Source organism: Oncorhynchus masou, chromosome 29 (genome assembly GCF_036934945.1).
Source record: "Oncorhynchus masou masou isolate Uvic2021 chromosome 29, UVic_Omas_1.1, whole genome shotgun sequence".
Taxonomy (NCBI): domain Eukaryota; kingdom Metazoa; phylum Chordata; class Actinopteri; order Salmoniformes; family Salmonidae; genus Oncorhynchus; species Oncorhynchus masou.
Genome location: NC_088240.1, coordinates 72,515,490 through 72,536,554, shown reverse-complemented (window position 1 = coordinate 72,536,554; position 21,065 = coordinate 72,515,490). Strand labels below are relative to the sequence as shown.

At 39.8% G+C, this 21,065-nt stretch overlaps 1 protein-coding gene across 1 annotated transcript in view; it reads left to right on the top strand.

The window, feature by feature from the left end:
• Positions 1–289: 289 nt before the first annotated feature.
• LOC135520453 (NACHT, LRR and PYD domains-containing protein 12-like) overlaps positions 290–21,065 on the top strand; it is a 48,812-nt gene continuing 28,036 nt past the window's right edge. The window contains 10 exon segments of the mRNA XM_064946031.1: positions 290–618; positions 1,279–1,512; positions 4,136–4,252; positions 11,019–11,120; positions 11,412–11,496; positions 11,625–11,853; positions 12,295–12,366; positions 12,369–14,085; positions 14,433–14,606; positions 20,784–20,957. Of these exon segments, the coding sequence (XP_064802103.1) occupies positions 1,295–1,512; positions 4,136–4,252; positions 11,019–11,120; positions 11,412–11,496; positions 11,625–11,853; positions 12,295–12,366; positions 12,369–14,085; positions 14,433–14,606; positions 20,784–20,957 (2,888 nt within the window). The 5' untranslated portion in view covers positions 290–618; positions 1,279–1,294.

Sequence of the window (21,065 nt, the reverse complement as noted above, 5' to 3'; positions counted from 1 at the left end):
ACTACAGTAGGCTATCTGGACCTGTTTTACCCATTAATAAAGTAGTGTAGACTACAGTAGGCTATCTGGACCTGTTTTACCCATTAATAAAGTAGTGTAGACTACAGTAGGCTACATAGACCTGTTTTTACGCACCAATCAATGCACAGAGAAATAAACAAAAAATTATAATTGAATAAAGATATTGGTGATTTTATAAACTAAATCTAAATCAAAATTATATTTGTCAATGAAATGAATGAATGTATTGTGTAGTAATCAAATATATTAAGCATGTCGTTAAATTTGTCGTGTAGACTTATCAATTGTGCTAATATTATATGCAAATTATGTTCTTGCCAGTCGACTTTAACTCAGAAAACAATTGTCCCGAAGCCAAACCTAGTTGACGAACCCTGTTTAATAGTATTCCATGGCCTTTACTGGCCAACTGCTGTTATGGTTATGATATACTATGGTGTTGTGTCACTAGACTTTGACCAGATATTATTGCATCCAAAGATCAACTGAACCTAGAACATAGATACAGAGACACTTGTCATCAGGAGGTGCTCCCTCAGCGCAATGGAAAATATCTCAATGACTTGACATGTTCTGGTTGTGAATTCAGGCTACAAGGTAAGAATCTTCCCAGGGATTATTGTAAAGTGTGTAGAGACATTAAATGTCCGGTGTTATTTTAGTATAGTGAATGACAGTAAAACACTCAGATCTAACAGTCCATTTCACCTGGGACAGCTACGTGACAGTTCAATCATACAAAATGGAGCTAACTGGGTGTTGTCAAGTCACACTCAAAAACATGTTGTTCATATATTCGTATATCGCGGTTATTTTACAATTTGTATATTTTTTATGTATAAATTGTAAGTCGTCTTTCAGAATATCAGAACATGTGTTGTTTTCTAAATTCCAATGAGCTCCTGCTTCCTGTGTAATTTGGTATGAAACCACTGAACAGACTTTTCTTAACATCGATATTATGAACTGAATTCAGTAACAGCATCATAATATCATACCTGTTGAACAAAGCAACACACTAGAATGAGAGAAATTATTAAAAGAGACAGTGAGACATTATTATTATTAATAATGTTACTATTTTTATATTGGTATTATTTGTATTAGTTATCTATTAATTATATCACCTGACTGTTTGGATGTGTCTGTTAGTAAATGTTTAATTTCTAAGAGATCATTAATAAAAGACAACAATTGACATTCAATAATTAGTTGTCACTGTGTTAACCACAACCAACATGTTGAATCTCTGTTTAGGGGTCAGTGCTCTAAAATGAGTCTCTCTGGGGAGAGAGAGGAGGGGGGCCCTGCCTCTAAAATGAGTCTCACTGGGGAGAGAGAGGAGGGGGGCCCTGCCTCTAAAATGAGTCTCTCTGGGGAGAGAGAGGAGGGGGGCCCTGCCTCTAAAATGAGTCTCTCTGGGGAGAGAGAGGAGGGGGCCCCTGCCTCTAAAATGCATCTCTCTGGGGGACATGACACCAAAGCTAAGAGGTAAGATGACCATTTATAAAGAATTTATCGAGTTCATTAAAAAAATAAAGAGCTATCTTAAGATGAAACACTATATATCCATTGTTAATCAGGAATGTAATGTTGGTATCCTGTATATCTGACTGTGATATGTGGTTGTCTCACCTTGATATCTATATATCCATTATTTAACAGGGATGTTGGTATCCTGTATATTTGACTGTGATATGTGGTTGTCTCACCTTGATATCTATGTATCCATTATTTAACAGGGATGTTGGTATCCTGTATATTTGACTGTGATATGTGGTTGTCTCACCTAGATATCTATATATCCATTATTTAACAGGAATGTTGGTATCCTGTATATTAGACTGTGATATGTGGTTGTCTCACCTAGATATCTATATATCCATTATTTAACGGGAATGTTGGTATCCTGTATATTAGACTGTGATATGTGGTTGTCTCACCTTGATATCTTAAGATGAATGCACTTACTGTAAATCACTCTGGATAAGAGCATCTGCTAAATCAGGGGTTCTCAATCCGGGGTCTGTGGAGGTACTGCAGGGGTTCTCAATCCGGGGTCTGTGGAGGTACTGCAGGGGTTCTCAATCCGGGGTCTGTGGAGGTACTGCAGGGGTTCCACGGCACCCTGACTGTACTCGTTGCAATGTACAACTCTTCACACCCGTTTAACAACTCTAAATATCTTTGGCATAGTAGGTATCAAGTCCCTTGCCAATAATGTTGCCTACAACGTTGCAACAATGTTCATTTTCATCAAACTCATATTACACCCTAGATGCCTTCAAATGCCCAATTTATAGCCATGCCCAATTTAGGACTATTATTTAACAATGTGATGTTGTGCTCCAAAGGGAGAACTTGAAATAACATGATGTAAACGTGTTTATTATTATACACTCTCAAATAACATGATATACCTTAATATCTTAAGATGAATGCACTTACTGTAAATCACTCTGGATAAGAGCATCTGCTAAATCAGGGGTTCTCAATCCGGGGTCTGTGGAGGTACTGCATCAAAAGAAAAACGTGTTTAGAAAACAAGGTTCCTTATAGAGCCAAAAAGGCTTCTATCACTTCCTTAAAATATGAAATCAATAAAAGTTATATATATTTTGGGGTTCAGTGACGAAGAACCTCCAGAGTTCTGATCAACAAAAGGTTCATGTTTTGAGGATGTGAACCCAGCAGCCCTCCAGTGGTCAGATCAATTCCACCTGTTTTTTCCAGCACCCGGCCCGGGATTCTAACCAGCCACCTTTCGGTCACAGCTCCAACTCCAACCTGAGTTAATCTTCAAAAATAAGCACGAGTTAATCTGCCAAAATGAAGACAAAATGCTATGCAGTTATACATAATTATTATACATAACTCATTGCCAAAAGCACAAGACATACTGTTGCATGTAGGTCTATATTATTTATGGGTTGATCACATAGAAATATAAAAACATTATTTTTAACTACTGCAATGCAATTACATGTGGCGCAGGAACCACTGACTCACAGCCGCTTACGCGCAGAGTGGACTGAGGTGATCTTGGGGAATAACAACGGAGTTTGTTACAGTGTTGAGACACCGAAGTTTACTGTTCAATTTGCTTTTTCTTTACGGTCAGGGACAGTGTGAGTGTAGCCAGATCCTTTTCACTCTCTATCCTTGTTTCATTTTGTGTTTCACCGGATTCATAATCGAGACGAGGGAAAGACTAACGACCTGCTAACTAACCAAGCTAGTCGGTACAGCTCGGTAATCTAGCTAGCTACTCTACCAGCAGCATCCTAGTTATCCTAGCTATTCGGTACAGCTCGGTAAGCTAGCTAGCTACTCTACCAGCAGCATCCTAGTTATCCTAGCTAGTCGGTACAGCTCGGTAATCTAGCTAGCTACTCTACCAGCAGCATCCTAGTTGTCCTAGCTAGTCGGTACAGCTCGGTAAGCTAGCTAGCTACTCTACCAGCAGCATCCTAGTTACCATAGCTACCACTACATCGTCACCGGCTGTCTGCATTTCTTGTGGACCGATGGAGCCCCCCGGTTGTTTCTTCCACCTGTTAAATCCCGGTGAGGCTTCTCCCTCTCTTGTTGACGGATGCTGTCTACCTCTGTCCGGTTCTCCTCTCTTCACTAGATGGACGGTAACTTTAGTGTTTAACCCGTCTGTGTCCAAGGACCGAACTTTTGAATATTATTTTCAGGGCGCCTCAATAGCAGGTATTGAACGCCGGGTAAATAATCACTAGTCAGAACCTCAACCTCAGTATACATTCATTATAAAAATCATCTTATTATCTGATATTGTGAGTAAACAACCTCGAGAGTGCGTCTTCCAGCCCTCCAATTAATTACATCATTCAACCCTCCCGGTTAGTAAATTTACCTCAACATCCCCCGGAGAGGCAGAGTAACGACACCAGCCTTTTAGCGGGGCTGACAGACTGACGACAACGCTCGCGATGCTAAATTAATGTCGTTATTAAAAATGACACACTGCTCGCGCGCCATTAACTAACGTCTGGAAGTCAGTTCTATTTGTGAAACTCTTCTTATGTTTCCCCATCTGAGCTCAGAGTAGATGAGAGATGTAATGTTTGTCTCTGTTGTGTTGAAGTCCAATCCAGCAGGAGAGACCAGCCTCCCCTGTTCCCAGCTGTGTGTCCATAAAGAGTGACAAGTCTATGGATCCTCCTCTATACTTTAGAGAGGGAGACTTTTCTACTGAACAAAGGTAAGAAGAAGTCATGGGTCCTGGTCAGTGAGTTAAACAACACTGTCTCTAGTCATTTCTCCTCTCCCATTTTCACATTTATTGTTGTTGTTTTCATAATCCATAGGCTAATCATTTTGTCCATTTTCATAGTCCTAAAACAATGTTAAACAAACACAACATTCCCTCCCTGTGTGTGTGTGTGTGTGTGTGTGTGTGTGTGTGTGTGTGTGTGTGTGTGTGTGTGTGTGTGTGTGTGTGTGTGCACTCCCTGGATGAGGAGTGGTAATCTCTATCCTGATTTTCTAGTCACTTTTACCTTTCACTACATGTACATATTACCTCAACAACCTGGTACCCTGCACATTGACTCAGTACTGGTACTCCTTATAGTCTCATTATTACCTCAACTACCTGGTACCCTGCACATTGACTCAGTACTGGTACTCCTTATAGTCTCATTATTACCTCAACTACCTGGTACCCTGCACATTGACTCAGTACTGGTTCTCCTTATCGTCTCATTATTACCTCAACTACCTGGTACCCTGCACATTGACTCAGTACTGGTACTCCTTATAGTCTCATTATTACCTCAACTACCTGGTACCCTGCACATTGACTCAGTACTGGTACTCCTTATAGTCTCATTATTACCTCAACTACCTGGTACCCTGCACATTGACTCAGTACTGGTTCTCCTTATAGTCTCATTATTACCTCAACTACCTGGTACCCTGCACATTGACTCAGTACTGGTACTCCTTATAGTGTCATTATTACCTCAACTACCTGGTACCCTGCACATTGACTCAGTACTGGTTCTCCTTATAGTCTCATTATTACCTCAACTACCTGGTACCCTGCACATTGACTCAGCACTGGTACTCCTTATAGCCTCATTATTACCTCAACTATCTGGTACACTGCACATTGACTCAGTACTGGTACTCCTTATAGTCTCATTATTACCTCAACTACCTGGTACCCTGCACATTGACTCATTACTGGTACTCCTTATAGTCTCATTATTACCTCAACTACCTGGTACCCTGCACATTGACTCAGTACTGGTACTCCTTATAGTCTCATTATTACCTCAACTACCTGGTACCCTGCACATTGACTCAGTACTGGTACTCCTTATAGTCTCATTATTACCTCAACTACCTGGTACCCTGCACATTGACTCAGTACTGGTACTCCTCATATCCTCATTATTACCTCAACTTCCTGGTACCCTGCACATTGACTCAGTACTGGTACTCCTTATAGTCTCATTATTACCTCAACTACCTGGTACCCTGCACATTGACTCAGTACTGGTTCTCCTCATAGCCTCATTATTACCTCAACTACCTGGTACCCTGCACATTGACTCAGTACTCAGTACTGGTACTCCTTATATCCTCATTATTACCTCAACTAACTGGTACCCTGCACATTGACTCAGTACTCACTACTGGTACTCCTTATAGTCTCATTATTACCTCAACTACCCGGTACCCCGCACATTGACTCAGTACTGGTACTGTTTCTCCTTATAGTCTCATTATTACCTCAACTACCTGGTACCCTGCACATTGACTCAGTACTGGTTCTCCTTATAGTCTCATTATTACCTCAACTACCTGGTACCCTGCACATTGACTCAGTACTGGTTCTCCTTATAGTCTCATTATTACCTCAACTACCTGGTACCCTGCACATTGACTCAGTACTGGTACTCCTTATAGCCTCATTATTACCTCAACTATCTGGTACACTGCACATTGACTCAGTACTGGTACTCCTTATAGTCTCATTATTACCTCAACTACCTGGTACCCTGCACATTGACTCAGCACTGGTACTCCTTATAGCCTCATTATTACCTCAACTATCTGGTACACTGCACATTGACTCAGTACTGGTACTCCTTATAGTCTCATTATTACCTCAACTACCTGGTACCCTGCACATTGACTCATTACTGGTACTCCTTATAGTCTCATTATTACCTCAACTACCTGGTACCCTGCACATTGACTCAGTACTGGTACTCCTTATAGTCTCATTATTACCTCAACTACCTGGTACCCTGCACATTGACTCAGTACTGGTACTCCTTATAGTCTCATTATTACCTCAACTACCTGGTACCCTGCACATTGACTCAGTACTGGTACTCCTCATATCCTCATTATTACCTCAACTTCCTGGTACCCTGCACATTGACTCAGTACTGGTACTCCTTATAGTCTCATTATTACCTCAACTACCTGGTACCCTGCACATTGACTCAGTACTCAGTACTGGTACTCCTTATATCCTCATTATTACCTCAACTAACTGGTACCCTGCACATTGACTCAGTACTCAGTACTGGTACTCCTTATAGTCTCATTATTACCTCAACTACCTGGTACCCCGCACATTGACTCAGTACTGGTACTGTTTCTCCTTATAGTCTCATTATTACCTCAACTACCTGGTACCCTGCACATTGACTCAGTACTGGTTCTCCTTGTAGTCTCATTATTACCTCAACTACCTGGTACCCTGCACATTGACTCAGTACTGGTTCTCCTTATAGTCTCATTATTACCTCAACTACCTGGTACCCTGCACATTGACTCAGTACTGGTACTCCTTATAGCCTCATTATTACCTCAACTATCTGGTACACTGCACATTGACTCAGTACTGGTACTCCTTATAGTCTCATTATTACCTCAACTACCTGGTACCCTGCACATTGACTCATTACTGGTACTCCTTATAGTCTCATTATTACCTCAACTACCTGGTACCCTGCACATTGACTCAGTACTGGTACTCCTTATAGTCTCATTATTACCTCAACTACCTGGTACCCTGCACATTGACTCAGTACTGGTACTCCTCATATCCTCATTATTACCTCAACTTCCTGGTACCCTGCACATTGACTCAGTACTGGTACTCCTCATATCCTCATTATTACCTCAACTAACTGGTACCCTGCACATTGACTCAGTATTCAGTACTGGTACTCCTTATAGTCTCATTATTACTTCAACTACCTGGTACCCCGCACATTGACTCAGTACGGGTACTGTTTCTCCTTATAGTCTCATTATTACCTCAACTACCTGGTACCCTGCACATTGACTCAGTACTGGTTCTCCTTATAGTCTCATTATTACCTCAACTACCTGGTACCCTGCACATTGACTCAGTACTGGTACTCCTTATAGTCTCATTATTACCTCAACTACCTGGTACCCTGCACATTGACTCAGTACTGGTACTCCTTATAGTCTCATTATTACCTCAACTTCCTGGTACCCTGCACATTGACTCAGTACTGGTTCTCCTTATAGTCTCATTATTACCTCAACTACCTGGTACCCTGCACATTGACTCAGTACTGGTACTCCTTATAGTGTCATTATTACCTCAACTACCTGGTACCCTGCACATTGACTCAGTACTGGTTCTCCTTATAGTCTCATTATTACCTCAACTACCTGGTACCCTGCACATTGACTCAGCACTGGTACTCCTTATAGCCTCATTATTACCTCAACTATCTGGTACACTGCACATTGACTCAGTACTGGTACTCCTTATAGTCTCATTATTACCTCAACTACCTGGTACCCTGCACATTGACTCATTACTGGTACTCCTTATAGTCTCATTATTACCTCAACTACCTGGTACCCTGCACATTGACTCAGTACTGGTACTCCTTATAGTCTCATTATTACCTCAACTACCTGGTACCCTGCACATTGACTCAGTACTGGTACTCCTTATAGTCTCATTATTACCTCAACTACCTGGTACCCTGCACATTGACTCAGTACTGGTACTCCTCATATCCTCATTATTACCTCAACTTCCTGGTACCCTGCACATTGACTCAGTACTGGTACTCCTTATAGTCTCATTATTACCTCAACTACCTGGTACCCTGCACATTGACTCAGTACTGGTTCTCCTCATAGCCTCATTATTACCTCAACTACCTGGTACCCTGCACATTGACTCAGTACTCAGTACTGGTACTCCTTATATCCTCATTATTACCTCAACTAACTGGTACCCTGCACATTGACTCAGTACTCAGTACTGGTACTCCTTATAGTCTCATTATTACCTCAACTACCTGGTACCCCGCACATTGACTCAGTACTGGTACTGTTTCTCCTTATAGTCTCATTATTACCTCAACTACCTGGTACCCTGCACATTGACTCAGTACTGGTTCTCCTTATAGTCTCATTATTACCTCAACTACCTGGTACCCTGCACATTGACTCAGTACTGGTTCTCCTTATAGTCTCATTATTACCTCAACTAACTGGTACCCTGCACATTGACTCAGTACTGGTACTCCTTATAGCCTCATTATTACCTCAACTATCTGGTACACTGCACATTGACTCAGTACTGGTACTCCTTATAGTCTCATTATTACCTCAACTACCTGGTACCCTGCACATTGACTCATTACTGGTACTCCTTATAGTCTCATTATTACCTCAACTACCTGGTACCCTGCACATTGACTCAGTACTGGTACTCCTTATAGTCTCATTATTACCTCAACTACCTGGTACCCTGCACATTGACTCAGTACTGGTACTCCTCATATCCTCATTATTACCTCAACTACCTGGTACCCCGCACATTGACTCAGTACTGGTACTCCTCATATCCTCATTATTACCTCAACTAACTGGTACCCTGCACATTGACTCAGTACTGGTACTCCTCATATCCTCATTATTACCTCAACTAACTGGTACCCTGCACATTGACTCAGTACTGGTACTGTTTCTCCTTATAGTCTCATTATTACCTAAACTACCTGGTACCCTGCACATTGACTCAGTACTGGTTCTCCTTATAGTCTCATTATTACCTCAACTACCTGGTACCCTGCACATTGACTCAGTACTGGTTCTCCTTATAGTCTCATTATTACCTCAACTACCTGGTACCCCGCACATTGACTCAGTACTGGTACTGTTTCTCCTTATAGTCTCATTATTACCTCAACTACCTGGTACCCTGCACATTGACTCAGTACTGGTTCTCTTTATAGTCTCATTATTACCTCAACTACCTGGTACCCTGCACATTGACTCAGTACTGGTTCTCCTTATAGTCTCATTATTACCTCAACTACCTGGTACCCTGCACATTGACTCAGTACTGGTTCTCCTTATAGTCTCATTATTACCTCAACTACCTGGTACCCTGCACATTGACTCAGTACTGGTTCTCCTTATAGTCTCATTATTACCTCAACTACCTGGTACCCTGCACATTGACTCAGTACTGGTACTCCTTATAGTCTCATTATTACCTCAACTACCTGGTACCCTGCACATTGACTCAGTACTCAGTACTGGTACTCCTTATAGTCTCATTATTACCTCAACTACCTGGTACCCTGCACATTGACTCAGTACTGGTACTCCTTATAGTCTCATTATTACCTCAACTACCTGGTACCCTGCACATTGACTCATTACTGGTACCCTGCACATTGACTCAGTACTGGTACTACTTATAGTCTCATTATTACCTCAACTACCTGGTACCCTGCACATTGACTCAGTACTGGTACTCCTTATAGTCTCATTATTACCTCAACTACCTGGTACTCTGCACATTGACTCAGTACTGGTTCTCCTTATCGTCTCATTATTACCTCAACTACCTGGTACCCTGCACATTGACTAAGTACTCAGTACTGGTACTCCTTATAGTCTCATTATTACCTCAACTACCTGGTACCCTGCACATTGACTCAGTACTGGTACTCCTTATAGTCTCATTATTACCTCAACTACCTGGTACCCTGCACATTGACTCATTACTGGTACCCTGCACATTGACTCAGTACTGGTACTACTTATAGTCTCATTATTACCTCAACTACCTGGTACCCTGCACATTGACTCAGTACTGGTACTCCTCATATAATCATTATTACCTCAACTACCTGGTACCCTGCACATTGACTCAGTACTGGTACTCCTTATAGTCTCATTATTACCTCAACTACCTGGTACCCTGCACATTGACTCAGTACTGGTTCTCCTTATAGTCTCATTATTACCTCAACTACCTGGTACCCTGCACATTGACTCAGTACTGGTACTCCTTATAGTCTCATTATTACCTCAACTACCTGGTACCCTGCACATTGACTCAGTACTGGTTCTCCTTATCGTCTCATTATTACCTCAACTACCTGGTACCCTGCACATTGACTCAGTACTGGTTCTCCTTATAGTCTCATTATTACCTCAACTACCTGGTACCCTGCACATTGACTCAGTACTGGTACTCCTTATAGTCTCATTATTACCTCAACTACCTGGTACCCCTGCACATTGACTCAGTACTGGTACTCCTTATAGTCTCATTATTACCTCAACTACCTGGTACCCTGCACATTGACTCAGTACTGGTACTCCTTATAGCCTCATTATTCCGGTCGGTATCATTTGAGAGTGAGGCAAATATATAGCATTTTGTGGAAAAAAAACATGATTAATTTGTCTCTCTGAAATGAAGGCATCAAGTGATTTTAAACAAATACATATCTGTACATATCAATCCCATACCATGATTAGATAGTGAAAAAACACACCAATCTCTTTCAGAAATGCTTTAAACAATAATAGCTAATTCACTAACATTTCTGAAAAGTGATATGTAATGTTTTGGAATGAAACTCTTATGTTTCCCCATCTGAGCTCAGAGTAGATGAGATGTAATGTTTGTCTCTGTTGTGTTGAAGACCAATCAAGCAGGAGAGACCATCCTCCCCTGTACCCAGCTGTGTGTCCATGAAGAGTGACCGGTCTTTGCGTCTACCTATAGACTTTTCTACTGAACAAAGGTAAGAAGAACTCATGGGTCCTGGTCAGTGAGTTAAACAACACTGTCTCTAGTCATTTCTCCTCTCCCACTTTCCCATTTATTGTTGTTGTTTTCATAATCCATAGGCTAATCATATTGTCCATCTTCATAGTCCTAAAACAATATTAAACAGAACATTCCCTCCCTGTGTGTGTGTGTGTGTGTGTGTGTGTGTGTGTGTGTGTGTGTGTGTGTGTGTGTGTGTGTGTGTGTGTGTGTGTGTGTGTGCACTCCCTGGATGAGGAGATGTAATCTCATGTTTTGTCCACAGATACCAACAGGAGAGATCAGAGTCAGAGATTCTCAGTGGTCAGTCTTCCCGGAGTCATCAAACCGACCTGGGCTCCATATTCAGTGTATGTGGTCCTGTTATGTACATTTGTTTTTGTTTACCTCATGGAAAGTTGATCTGTCAAACATTCATTAATGTGTTAATGAGAAAGCATTTCTCTCTTGCTTAACTTATTTACTTTATTTATTTCAGTTGCTTGAAGAGAACATTGTGACATTTGTGAAGAACGAGCTGAAGAGGTTCAAGAGGATTCTTAGTCCAGAACTCCCAGAAGGCTTTGAGAGTCAGAAGCAGGATAAGGAAGTGGTGGATGCTGAAGATGAGAAGCAGGAGAGCAGTGCCAGAGAGGGGGCTCTGAAGATCACACTGCACATCCTGAGGAAAATGAACCAGAAGGAGCTTGCTGACACACTGGAGAAATGTAAGATCTGTCTGCCTCATGTTGAATGCTGTTTTATAACATTTAAAAGCTGTAGCTAAAGTACAGCTAAAGTAGTTGTGTAACTCAATGATATTGTAGCAGCCTTAAAACAACACCTAGTGACCTCATCAAGTAGCAGCAGGGATGTGTTGATTAATTTAGATGAGAAAGACAACATTATTAATACCATCAATTTGTTGTACTGATTTATTTATTTAGAGAGAGAGAGAGAGAGAACAACATTAATAATACCATCAATAATATCAATAATAATATAATCAGTCACACCAGTCTGTAATGCATTATGAAAACATTTACACATTTATACAGTCAGTTAAGAGAATAAATTATTATAATGTACAACTTTATAACAGTCCTACAATACTGTAAGTATTAAAACAGACGTAATATTAATATCCTCTGTGATATTTCTAGATTCAGATGATCTTGCTGTGATTTGCCAACGTGAACTCAAATCTAATCTCAAGAAGAAGTTTCAATGTGTATTTGAGGGATCGCTAAACAAGGAAACCCAACACTTCTCAATAAGATCTACACAGAGCTCTACATCACAGAGGGTGGAACAGGAGAGGTCAATAATGAACATGAGCTGAGACAGATTGAGACAACAACCAGGAAACAAGCAAGACCAGAGACTCCAATCAAATGTAACGACATCTTCAAACCCTTAACTGGACAAGACAAACCTATCAGAACTGTGCTGACAAAGGGAGTCGCTGGCATTGGAAAAACAGTCTCTGTGCAGAAGTTCATTCTGGACTGGGCTGAAGGAAAAGCAAATCAGGATGTCCAATTTGTATTTTCATTCCCTTTTCGGGAGCTGAATTTGATGAAAGAGGACAAACACACTTTCATTGAACTTCTCAAACACTTCTCAATGGAAACCAAACAATCAGGAATCTCCAACTACGACAAGTACAAAGTTCTGTTCATCTTTGATGGTCTGGATGAGTGCCGACTGCCCCTAGACTTCCAGAAGAATAAGATCTGTTGGGACGTCACACAGTCAACCTCAGTGGATGTTCTGTTGACAAATCTCATCAAGGGAAATCTGCTTCCCTCTGCTCTCCTCTGGATAACTACCCGACCTGCAGCAGCCAATAAGATCCCTTCAGGGTGTGTTGACCAGGTGACAGAGGTACGAGGGTTCAATGACCCACAGAAGGAGGAGTACTTCAGGAAGAGATTCAGTGATGAGGACCTGGCCAGCAGAATCATCTCACACATAAAGACATCAAGGAGCCTCCACATCATGTGCCACATTCCAGTCTTCTGTTGGATTTCTGCAACAGTCCTTGAACACATGCTGAAACATAAGAGAGAAGAGATGCCCAAGACTCTGACTGAGATGTACACACACCTTGTGGTGTTTCATACCAAACAGAAGAATGAAAAGTATCTTGGGAAAGAAGAGACAGATCCACACTGGAATAAAGAGAGCATTCTGTCACTGGGAAAACTGGCTTTTCAACAGCTTGTGAAGGGCAATCTGATTTTCTATGAAGAAGACCTGAAAGAGGCTGGCATTGATGTCAATGAAGCCTCAGTGTACTCAGGATTGTGCACACAGCTCTTTAAAGAGGAATGTGGGCTGTACCAGGACAAGGTGTACTGCTTTGTTCATCTGAGCATTCAGGAGTTTCTGGCTGCTGTATATGTGTTCCTCTCATTCATCAACAACAATGAGAATCTAATGGACAAACTGCAAACAACGTCCAGGAACCTTTCTTTGAGGATCAAACAAAGGCGTAAAGTTGCTTTCTACAAGAGTGCTGTGGATAAAGCCTTACAAAGTGAGACGGGAAACCTGGACCTTTTCCTCCGCTTCCTTCTGGGCCTCTCACTGGAGTCCAATCAGAAGCACTTACGAGGTCTACTGACAAAGACAAGAAGCAGCTCACAGAGCCATGAAGAAACAGTCAAGTACATCAAGGAGAAGATCAGGGAGAATCCCTCTCCAGAGAGGAGCATCAATCTGTTCCACTGTCTGAATGAACTGAATGACCATTCTCTAGTGGAGGAGATCCAAAGCTACCTGAGATCAGGAAGTCTCTCAAAACCCAACCTGTCACCTGCACAGTGGTCAGCTCTGGTCTTTGTGTTGCTGACTTCAGAAAAGGAGCTGGATGTGTTTGACCTGAAGAAATACTCCAGATCAGAGGAAGGTCTTCTGAGGCTGCTGCCAGTGGTCAAAGCCTCCAGAGCTGCTCTGTGAGTAAATAAAATGACATATAAGAACTAATCATCAGGAAGAAAGATTAAGTTTAGAGAAAAATATGTATTATAATATGTATATACTATTATATTGAAAAACATATTGAATAAATGCATTGATTTTCATATTAGTATACCAATATGACTTATTTGAGAGAAAACATACTGAATAAATGCATAGATTTTTACATTATTACAACATTGTGACCATACAATAATTGGAGATGGAAGATAAATCTATATGTTGTTTGAGAGAATAAACCAAATGCATCTGCCACTGTCCTTCTACACTACTGGTGTTAAATGAACAGTGTGTTTGTGAAGTCATGATGATCTCTTTGTAGGCTGTCAGACTGTGGAGTCACAGAGGAAGGCTGTGCTTCTCTGGTCTCAGCTCTGAGGTCAAACCCCTCACACCTGAGAGAGCTGGATCTGAGTAACAATGACCTGAAGGATTCAGGAGTGGAGCTGCTCTCTGCTGGACTGGGGAATCCCCACTGTAAACTGGAGACTCTGAGGTCAGTATTCCTGTCGTTGGTCAACAAGTGATAACTGTTCACCAGATCCACATGTGTTTACCAGACACACATAGTCCACACCATATGTGTTTGGACAGTGAAAGTTTCAGTTTTAAATGTGGTGCAATGCTCCAGCATTTTGGATTTGAGATATGATGTTTCATATTATGTGACAGTACAGAATGTCACCTTTTATTTAAAGGTATTCATACATAGATATTTTACTGTTTAGAAATGAAAGCACTTTATGTATCAAGTTCTCCCAGTTGAAAAAGTCAAAATATTTTGGATAAATTATTTTAGTCTAAAGTTTCGTATTTTGTCCCATATTCCAAGCCTGCAGTGATTACATCAAGCTTGTGATTCTACTGACTTGTTGAATACACTTGCAGTTTGTCTTGGTTGTGTTTTAGATGTTTTCTTAATAGAAACTGAATGGTGAATAATGTCCTGTCATTTTGGAGTCACTTCACTTGTATTGTCAGTAAGAATAGAAGATGTTTCTGAACACTTCTACATTCATGTGGATGCTACTATGATGATGAATAATCAGGAATGAATCGAGAATAATGATGAATGAGAAAGTTACAGATACCCCCTCTGTTATAGGTAATGGTGAGAGGTTAGCATGTTTTGTTGTATCCTCTGTTATTGGTAATGGTGAGAGGTTAGCATGTTTTGTTGTAACCTCTGTTATTGGTAATGGTGAGAGGTTAGCATGTTTTGTTGTAACCTCTGTTATTGGTAATGGTGAGAGGTTAGCATGTTTTGTTGTATCCTCTGTCATTGGTAATGGTGAGAGGTTAGCATGTTTTGTTGTACCCTCTGTTATCGGTAATGGTGAGAGGTTAGTATGTTTTGTTGTTTCCTCTGTTATTGGTAATGGTGAGAGGTTAGCATGTTTTGTTGTATCCTCTGTTATTGGTAATGGTGAGAGGTTAGCATGTTATGTTGTCGCCTCTGTTATTGGTGATGGTGAGAGGTTAGCATGTCTTGTTGTAGTCTCTGTTATTGGTAATGGTGAGAGGTTAGCATGTTTTGCTGTAGTCTTTGTTATTGGTAATGGTGAGAGGTTAGCATGTTTTGTTGTAGCCTCTGTTACTGGTAATGGTGAGAGGTTAGCATGTTTTGTTGTAGACTCTGTTATTGGTAATGGTGAGATGTTTAGCATGTTTTTTGTAGTCTCTGTTATTGGTAATGGTGAGAGGTTAGCATGTTTTGTTGTAGACTCTGTTATTGGTAATGGTGAGAGGTTAGCATGTTTTGTTGTAGACTCTGTTATTGGTAATGGTGAGAGGTTAGCATGTTTTGTTGTAGACTCTGTTATTGGTAATGGTGACAGGTTAGCATGTTTTGTTGTAGCCTCTGTTATTGGTAATGGTGAGAGGTTAGCATGTTATGTTGTCGCCTCTGTTATTGGTAATGGTGAGAGGTTAGCATGTTTTGTTGTAGCCTCTGTAACTTTCTCACTCATTCTTATTCATGATTCAGTCATGATTTTTCTTAATCAAGGCATCATCGGGATGAATTTATTATTGTTTAGAAACATGTTATCTACTCTCTTAGACAGAAAATTTCTCCACTCATCATCCACCATTTTATTATTGGTCAAAACCCAACCAAAAAAACTGCAAATGCAACCAACGAGTTTACGACCAAATACTGAACTTTTTACTATTTTAATACACTATAAGTAAATTGGTCAGATTACTTATGTCTTCTTCTAATGGGGAGACTGGAAACATAAAGTGTTTTAATTTTTAATAGTGAAACAGATATGTATTAAAATATCCTCAAATATAAGGTGACATTATATACTGTCACCTTATATGAAACATCTGATCTGAAATCCAAATGCTGGAGTATAGAGCCACATTTAAAATGTTAGCTTCACTGTCAAAATAGATATGGTGTGGACTGTATACTCAATACAATCTAAATCTGATACCTCACTGTCTGTCTTCTAACTAATACTGCTTTTTAAACTGGTCTGGTCAGTCTACTATAATATTTGTACTATACATGTTTCTATCTGGAGTCAATAATTTGATCATTTGTCATTTATCATGATGATACACTATTTTACGAATAGACATGGAAGGTTCCATATGTTGAAGAAATATACTGCCACTATTTTCACCACCAAAGAATAGCAGTGTGATTTTAATATGATTTGACTCTTTGCAGGCTGTCAGGCTGTCTAGTCACATGAGGAAGGCTGTGCTTCTCTGGTCTCAGCTCTGGAGTCAAACCCCTCAAACCTGAGAGAGCTGGACCTGAGTAACAACTGTTACCTGAAGGATTCAGGAGTGAAGCTGCTCTCTGCTGGACTGGGGAATCCCCACTGTAAACTGTTCTCTGTTATTGGTAATGGTGAGACTCTGAGGTCAGTATTCCTGTAGTTGGTCAACAAGTGATAACTGTTCACCAGATTCACATGTGTTTACCAGACACACATAGTCCACACCATATGTGTTTGGACAGTTAAGGTTTCAGTTTTAAATGTGGTGCTAATGCTCCAGCATTTTGGATTTGAGATATAATGTTTCATATTAGGAGACAGTACAGAATGTCACCTTTTTTTAAAGGTATTCATACATAGATATTTTACTGTTTAGAAATGAAAGCACTTTATGTATCTAGTTCTCCCATTTGAAAAAGTCAAAATATTTTGGATAAATTATTTTAGTCTAAAGTTTGAGAGTTATGTTTTGTCCCATATTCCAAGCCTGCAGTGATTTTTGTCAAGCTTGTACATCTACTAACTTGTTGAATTAATTTGCAGTTTGTCTTGGTTGTGTTTTGGATGTTTTTGGTAATAGAAACTGAATGGTGAATAATGTCCTGTCATTTTGGAGTCACTTTTTGTATTGTCAGTAAGAATAGAAGATGTTTCTGAACACTTCTACATTCATGTGGATGCTACTATGATGATGAATAATCAGGAATGAATCATGAATGATGATGAATGAGAAATGTTACAGAGGTTAGCAAACATCATACCCCTCTGTTATTGGTAATGGTGAGAGGTTAGCATGTTTTGTTGTAGCCTCTGTTATTGGTAATGGTGAGAGGTTAGCATGTTTTGTTGTAGCCTCTGTTATTGGTAATGGTGAGAGGTTAGTATGTTTTGTTGTAGCCTCTGTTATTGGTAATGGTGAGAGGTTAGTATGTTTTGTTGTATCCTCTGTTATTGGTAATGGTGAGAGGTTAGCATGTTTTGTTGTAGCCTCTGTTATTGGTAATGGTGAGAGGTTAGCATGTTTTGTTGTAGCCTCTGTTATTGGTAATGGTGAGAGGTTAGCATGTTTTGTTGTAGTCTCTGTTATTGGTAATGGTGAGAGGTTAGCATGTTTTGTTGTAGCCTCTGTTATTGGTAATGGTGAGTGGTTAGTATGTTTTGTTGTAGCCTCTGTTATTGGTAATGGTGAGAGGTTAGCATGTTTTGTTGTAGCCTCTGTTATTGGTAATGCTGAGAGGTTAGTATGTTTTGTTGTAGCCTCTGTTATTGGTAATGGTGAGAGGTTAGCATGTTATGTTGTCACCTCTGTTATTGGTAATGGTGAGAGGTTAGTATGTTTTGTTGTATCCTCTGTTATTGGTAATGGTGAGAGGTTAGCATGTTTTGTTGTAGCCTCTGTTATTGGTAATGGTGAGAGGTTAGTATGTTTTGTTGTAGCCTCTGTTATTGGTAATGGTGAGAGGTTAGCATGTTTTGTTGTCGCCTCTGTTATTGGTGATGGTGAGAGGTTAGTATGTTTTGTTGTAGCCTCTGTTATTGGTAATGGTGAGAGGTTAGCATGTTTTGTTGTAGTCTCTGTTATTGGTAATGGTGAGAGGTTAGCATGTTATGTTGTAGCCTCTGTTATTGGTAATGGTGAGAGGTTAGCATGTTTTGTTGTAGCCTCTGTTATTGGTAATGGTGAGAGGTTAGTATGTTTTGTTGTAGCCTCTGTTATTGGTAATGGTGAGAGGTTAGCATGTTTTGTTGTAGCCTCTGTTATTGGTGATGGTGAGAGGTTAGCATGTTTTGTTGTAGCCTCTGTTATTGGTAATGGTGATAGGTTAGCATGTTTTGTTGTAGCCTCTGTTATTGGTAATGGTGAGAGGTTAGTATGTTTTGTTGTAGCCTCTGTTATTGGTAATGGTGAGAGGTTAGCATGTTTTGTTGTAGCCTCTGTTATTGGTAATGGTGAGAGGTTAGTATGTTTTGTTGTAGCCTCTGTTATTGGTAATGGTGAGAGGTTAGCATGTTTTGTTGTAGTCTCTGTTATTGGTAATGGTGATAGGTTAGCATGTTATGTTGTCGCCTCTGTTATTGGTGATGGTGAGAGGTTAGCATGTTTTGTTGTAGCCTCTGTTATTGGTAATGGCGAGAGGTTAGTATGTTTTGTAGCCTATGTTATTGGTAATAGTGAGAGGTTAGCATGTTTTGTTGTAGCCTCTGATATTGGTAGTGGTGAGAGGTTAGTATGTTTTGTTGTAGCCTCTGTTATTGGTAATGGTGAGAGGTTAGCATGTTTTGTTGTATCCTCTGTTATTGGTAATGGTGAGAGGTTAGTATGTTTTGTTGTAGCCTCTGTTATTGGTAATGGTGAGAGGTTAACATGTTTTGTTGTAGTCTCTGTTATTGGTAATGGTGAGAGGTTAGCATGTTTTGTTGTAGCCTCTGTTATTGTTAATGGTGAGAGGTTAACATGTTTTGTTGTAGTCTCTGTTATTGGTAATGGTGAGAGGTTAGCATGTTTTGTTGTATCCTCTGTTATTGGTAATGGTGAGAGGTTAGCATGTTTTGTTGTAGCCTATGTAACTTTCTCATTCATTATTATTCATGATTCAGTCATGATTTTTCTTATATGTTTTATTCATGGCATAATAGAGGTTTTGTTGTAGATTAATTTATTATTGTTTAGAAACATGTTATCTACTCTCTTAGACAGAACATTTCTCCACTCATCATGCACCATTTTATTATTGCTCAAAACACAACCAAAATCCAAACAAACTGCAAATGCAACCAACGAGTTCATGACCAAATACTAAACGTTGACTTCTTTAATACACTATAAGTAAATTGGTAGATTACTTATGTCTTCTACTAATGTGGAGACTGGAAACATAGTTTTTACATTTTTAATCGTGAAACAGATATGTATTAAAATATCCTCAAATAAAAGGTGACATTATATACTGTCACCTCATATGAAACATTTTATCTCAAATCCAAAATGTTGGAGTATAGAGACACATTTAAAATGTTAGCTTCACTGTCTAAATAGATATGGTGTGGACTGTATAATCAATACAATCTAAATCTGATACCTCACTGTCTAAATAGATATGGTGTGGACTGTTTACTCAATACAATCTAAATCTGATTTGTCACTGTCTAAATAGATATGGTGTGGACTGTATACTCAATACAATCTAAATCTGATACCTCACTGTCTAAATAGATATGATGTGGACTGTATACTCAATACAATCTAAATCTGATACCTCACTGTCTGTCTTCTGACTGATTCTGCTTTTTAAACTGGTCTGGTCAGTCTACTCATATTTGTACAATACATTTTTCTATCTGCAGGCAATACTTTGATCATTTGTTATTTCTAATAATGAAACATTCATTTATAAATAGATATGGCAGGTTTGGTGGACACAGATATATCTGAATAGTTTTTACATCTGAATATTTAAAAAAATATTGTGTACGATTTTCACCACCTAAGAATGTTTCTATCACAAATGAACCGTGAAGCAATACTAAACAACTAAACATAGAATTATAACTCACAAATAAACCAAGGAATATTGTTCCCAATCGGAGACAACGATAAACAGCTGCCTCTGAGTGAGAACCAATCCAGGCAACCATAGACATATAAACACCTAGACTAGCCAAACCCCATAGATGTACAAAAACTAAACATGCCCTCGTCACACCCTGACCTAACTAAAATAATAAAGAAAACAAAGTTAACTAAGGTCAGGGCGTGACATCTGCAGGCAATACTTTGATCATTTGTCATTTATAATAATGATACATTCATTTATAAATAGATATGGCAGGTTTCAGGACACTGATGTATCTGAATATGTTGAAAAAATATACTGCCACTATTTTCACCACCAAAGAATAGCAGTGTGATTTTAATATGATTTGACTCTTTGCAGGCTGTCAGGCTGTCTAGTCACAGAGGAAGGCTGTGCTTCTCTGGTCTCAGCTCTGGAGTCAAACCCCTCACACTTGAGAGAGCTGGACCTGAGAAACAATGACCTGAAGGATTCAGGAGTGAAGCTGCTCTCTGCTGGACTGGAGAATCCCCACTGTAAACTGGAGACTCTGAGGTCAGCATTCCTGTAGTTGGTCAACAAGTGATAACTGTTCACCAGATCCACATTTGTTTACCCACACATTGTCCACACCATATGTGTTTGGACAGTGAAGCTTACAGT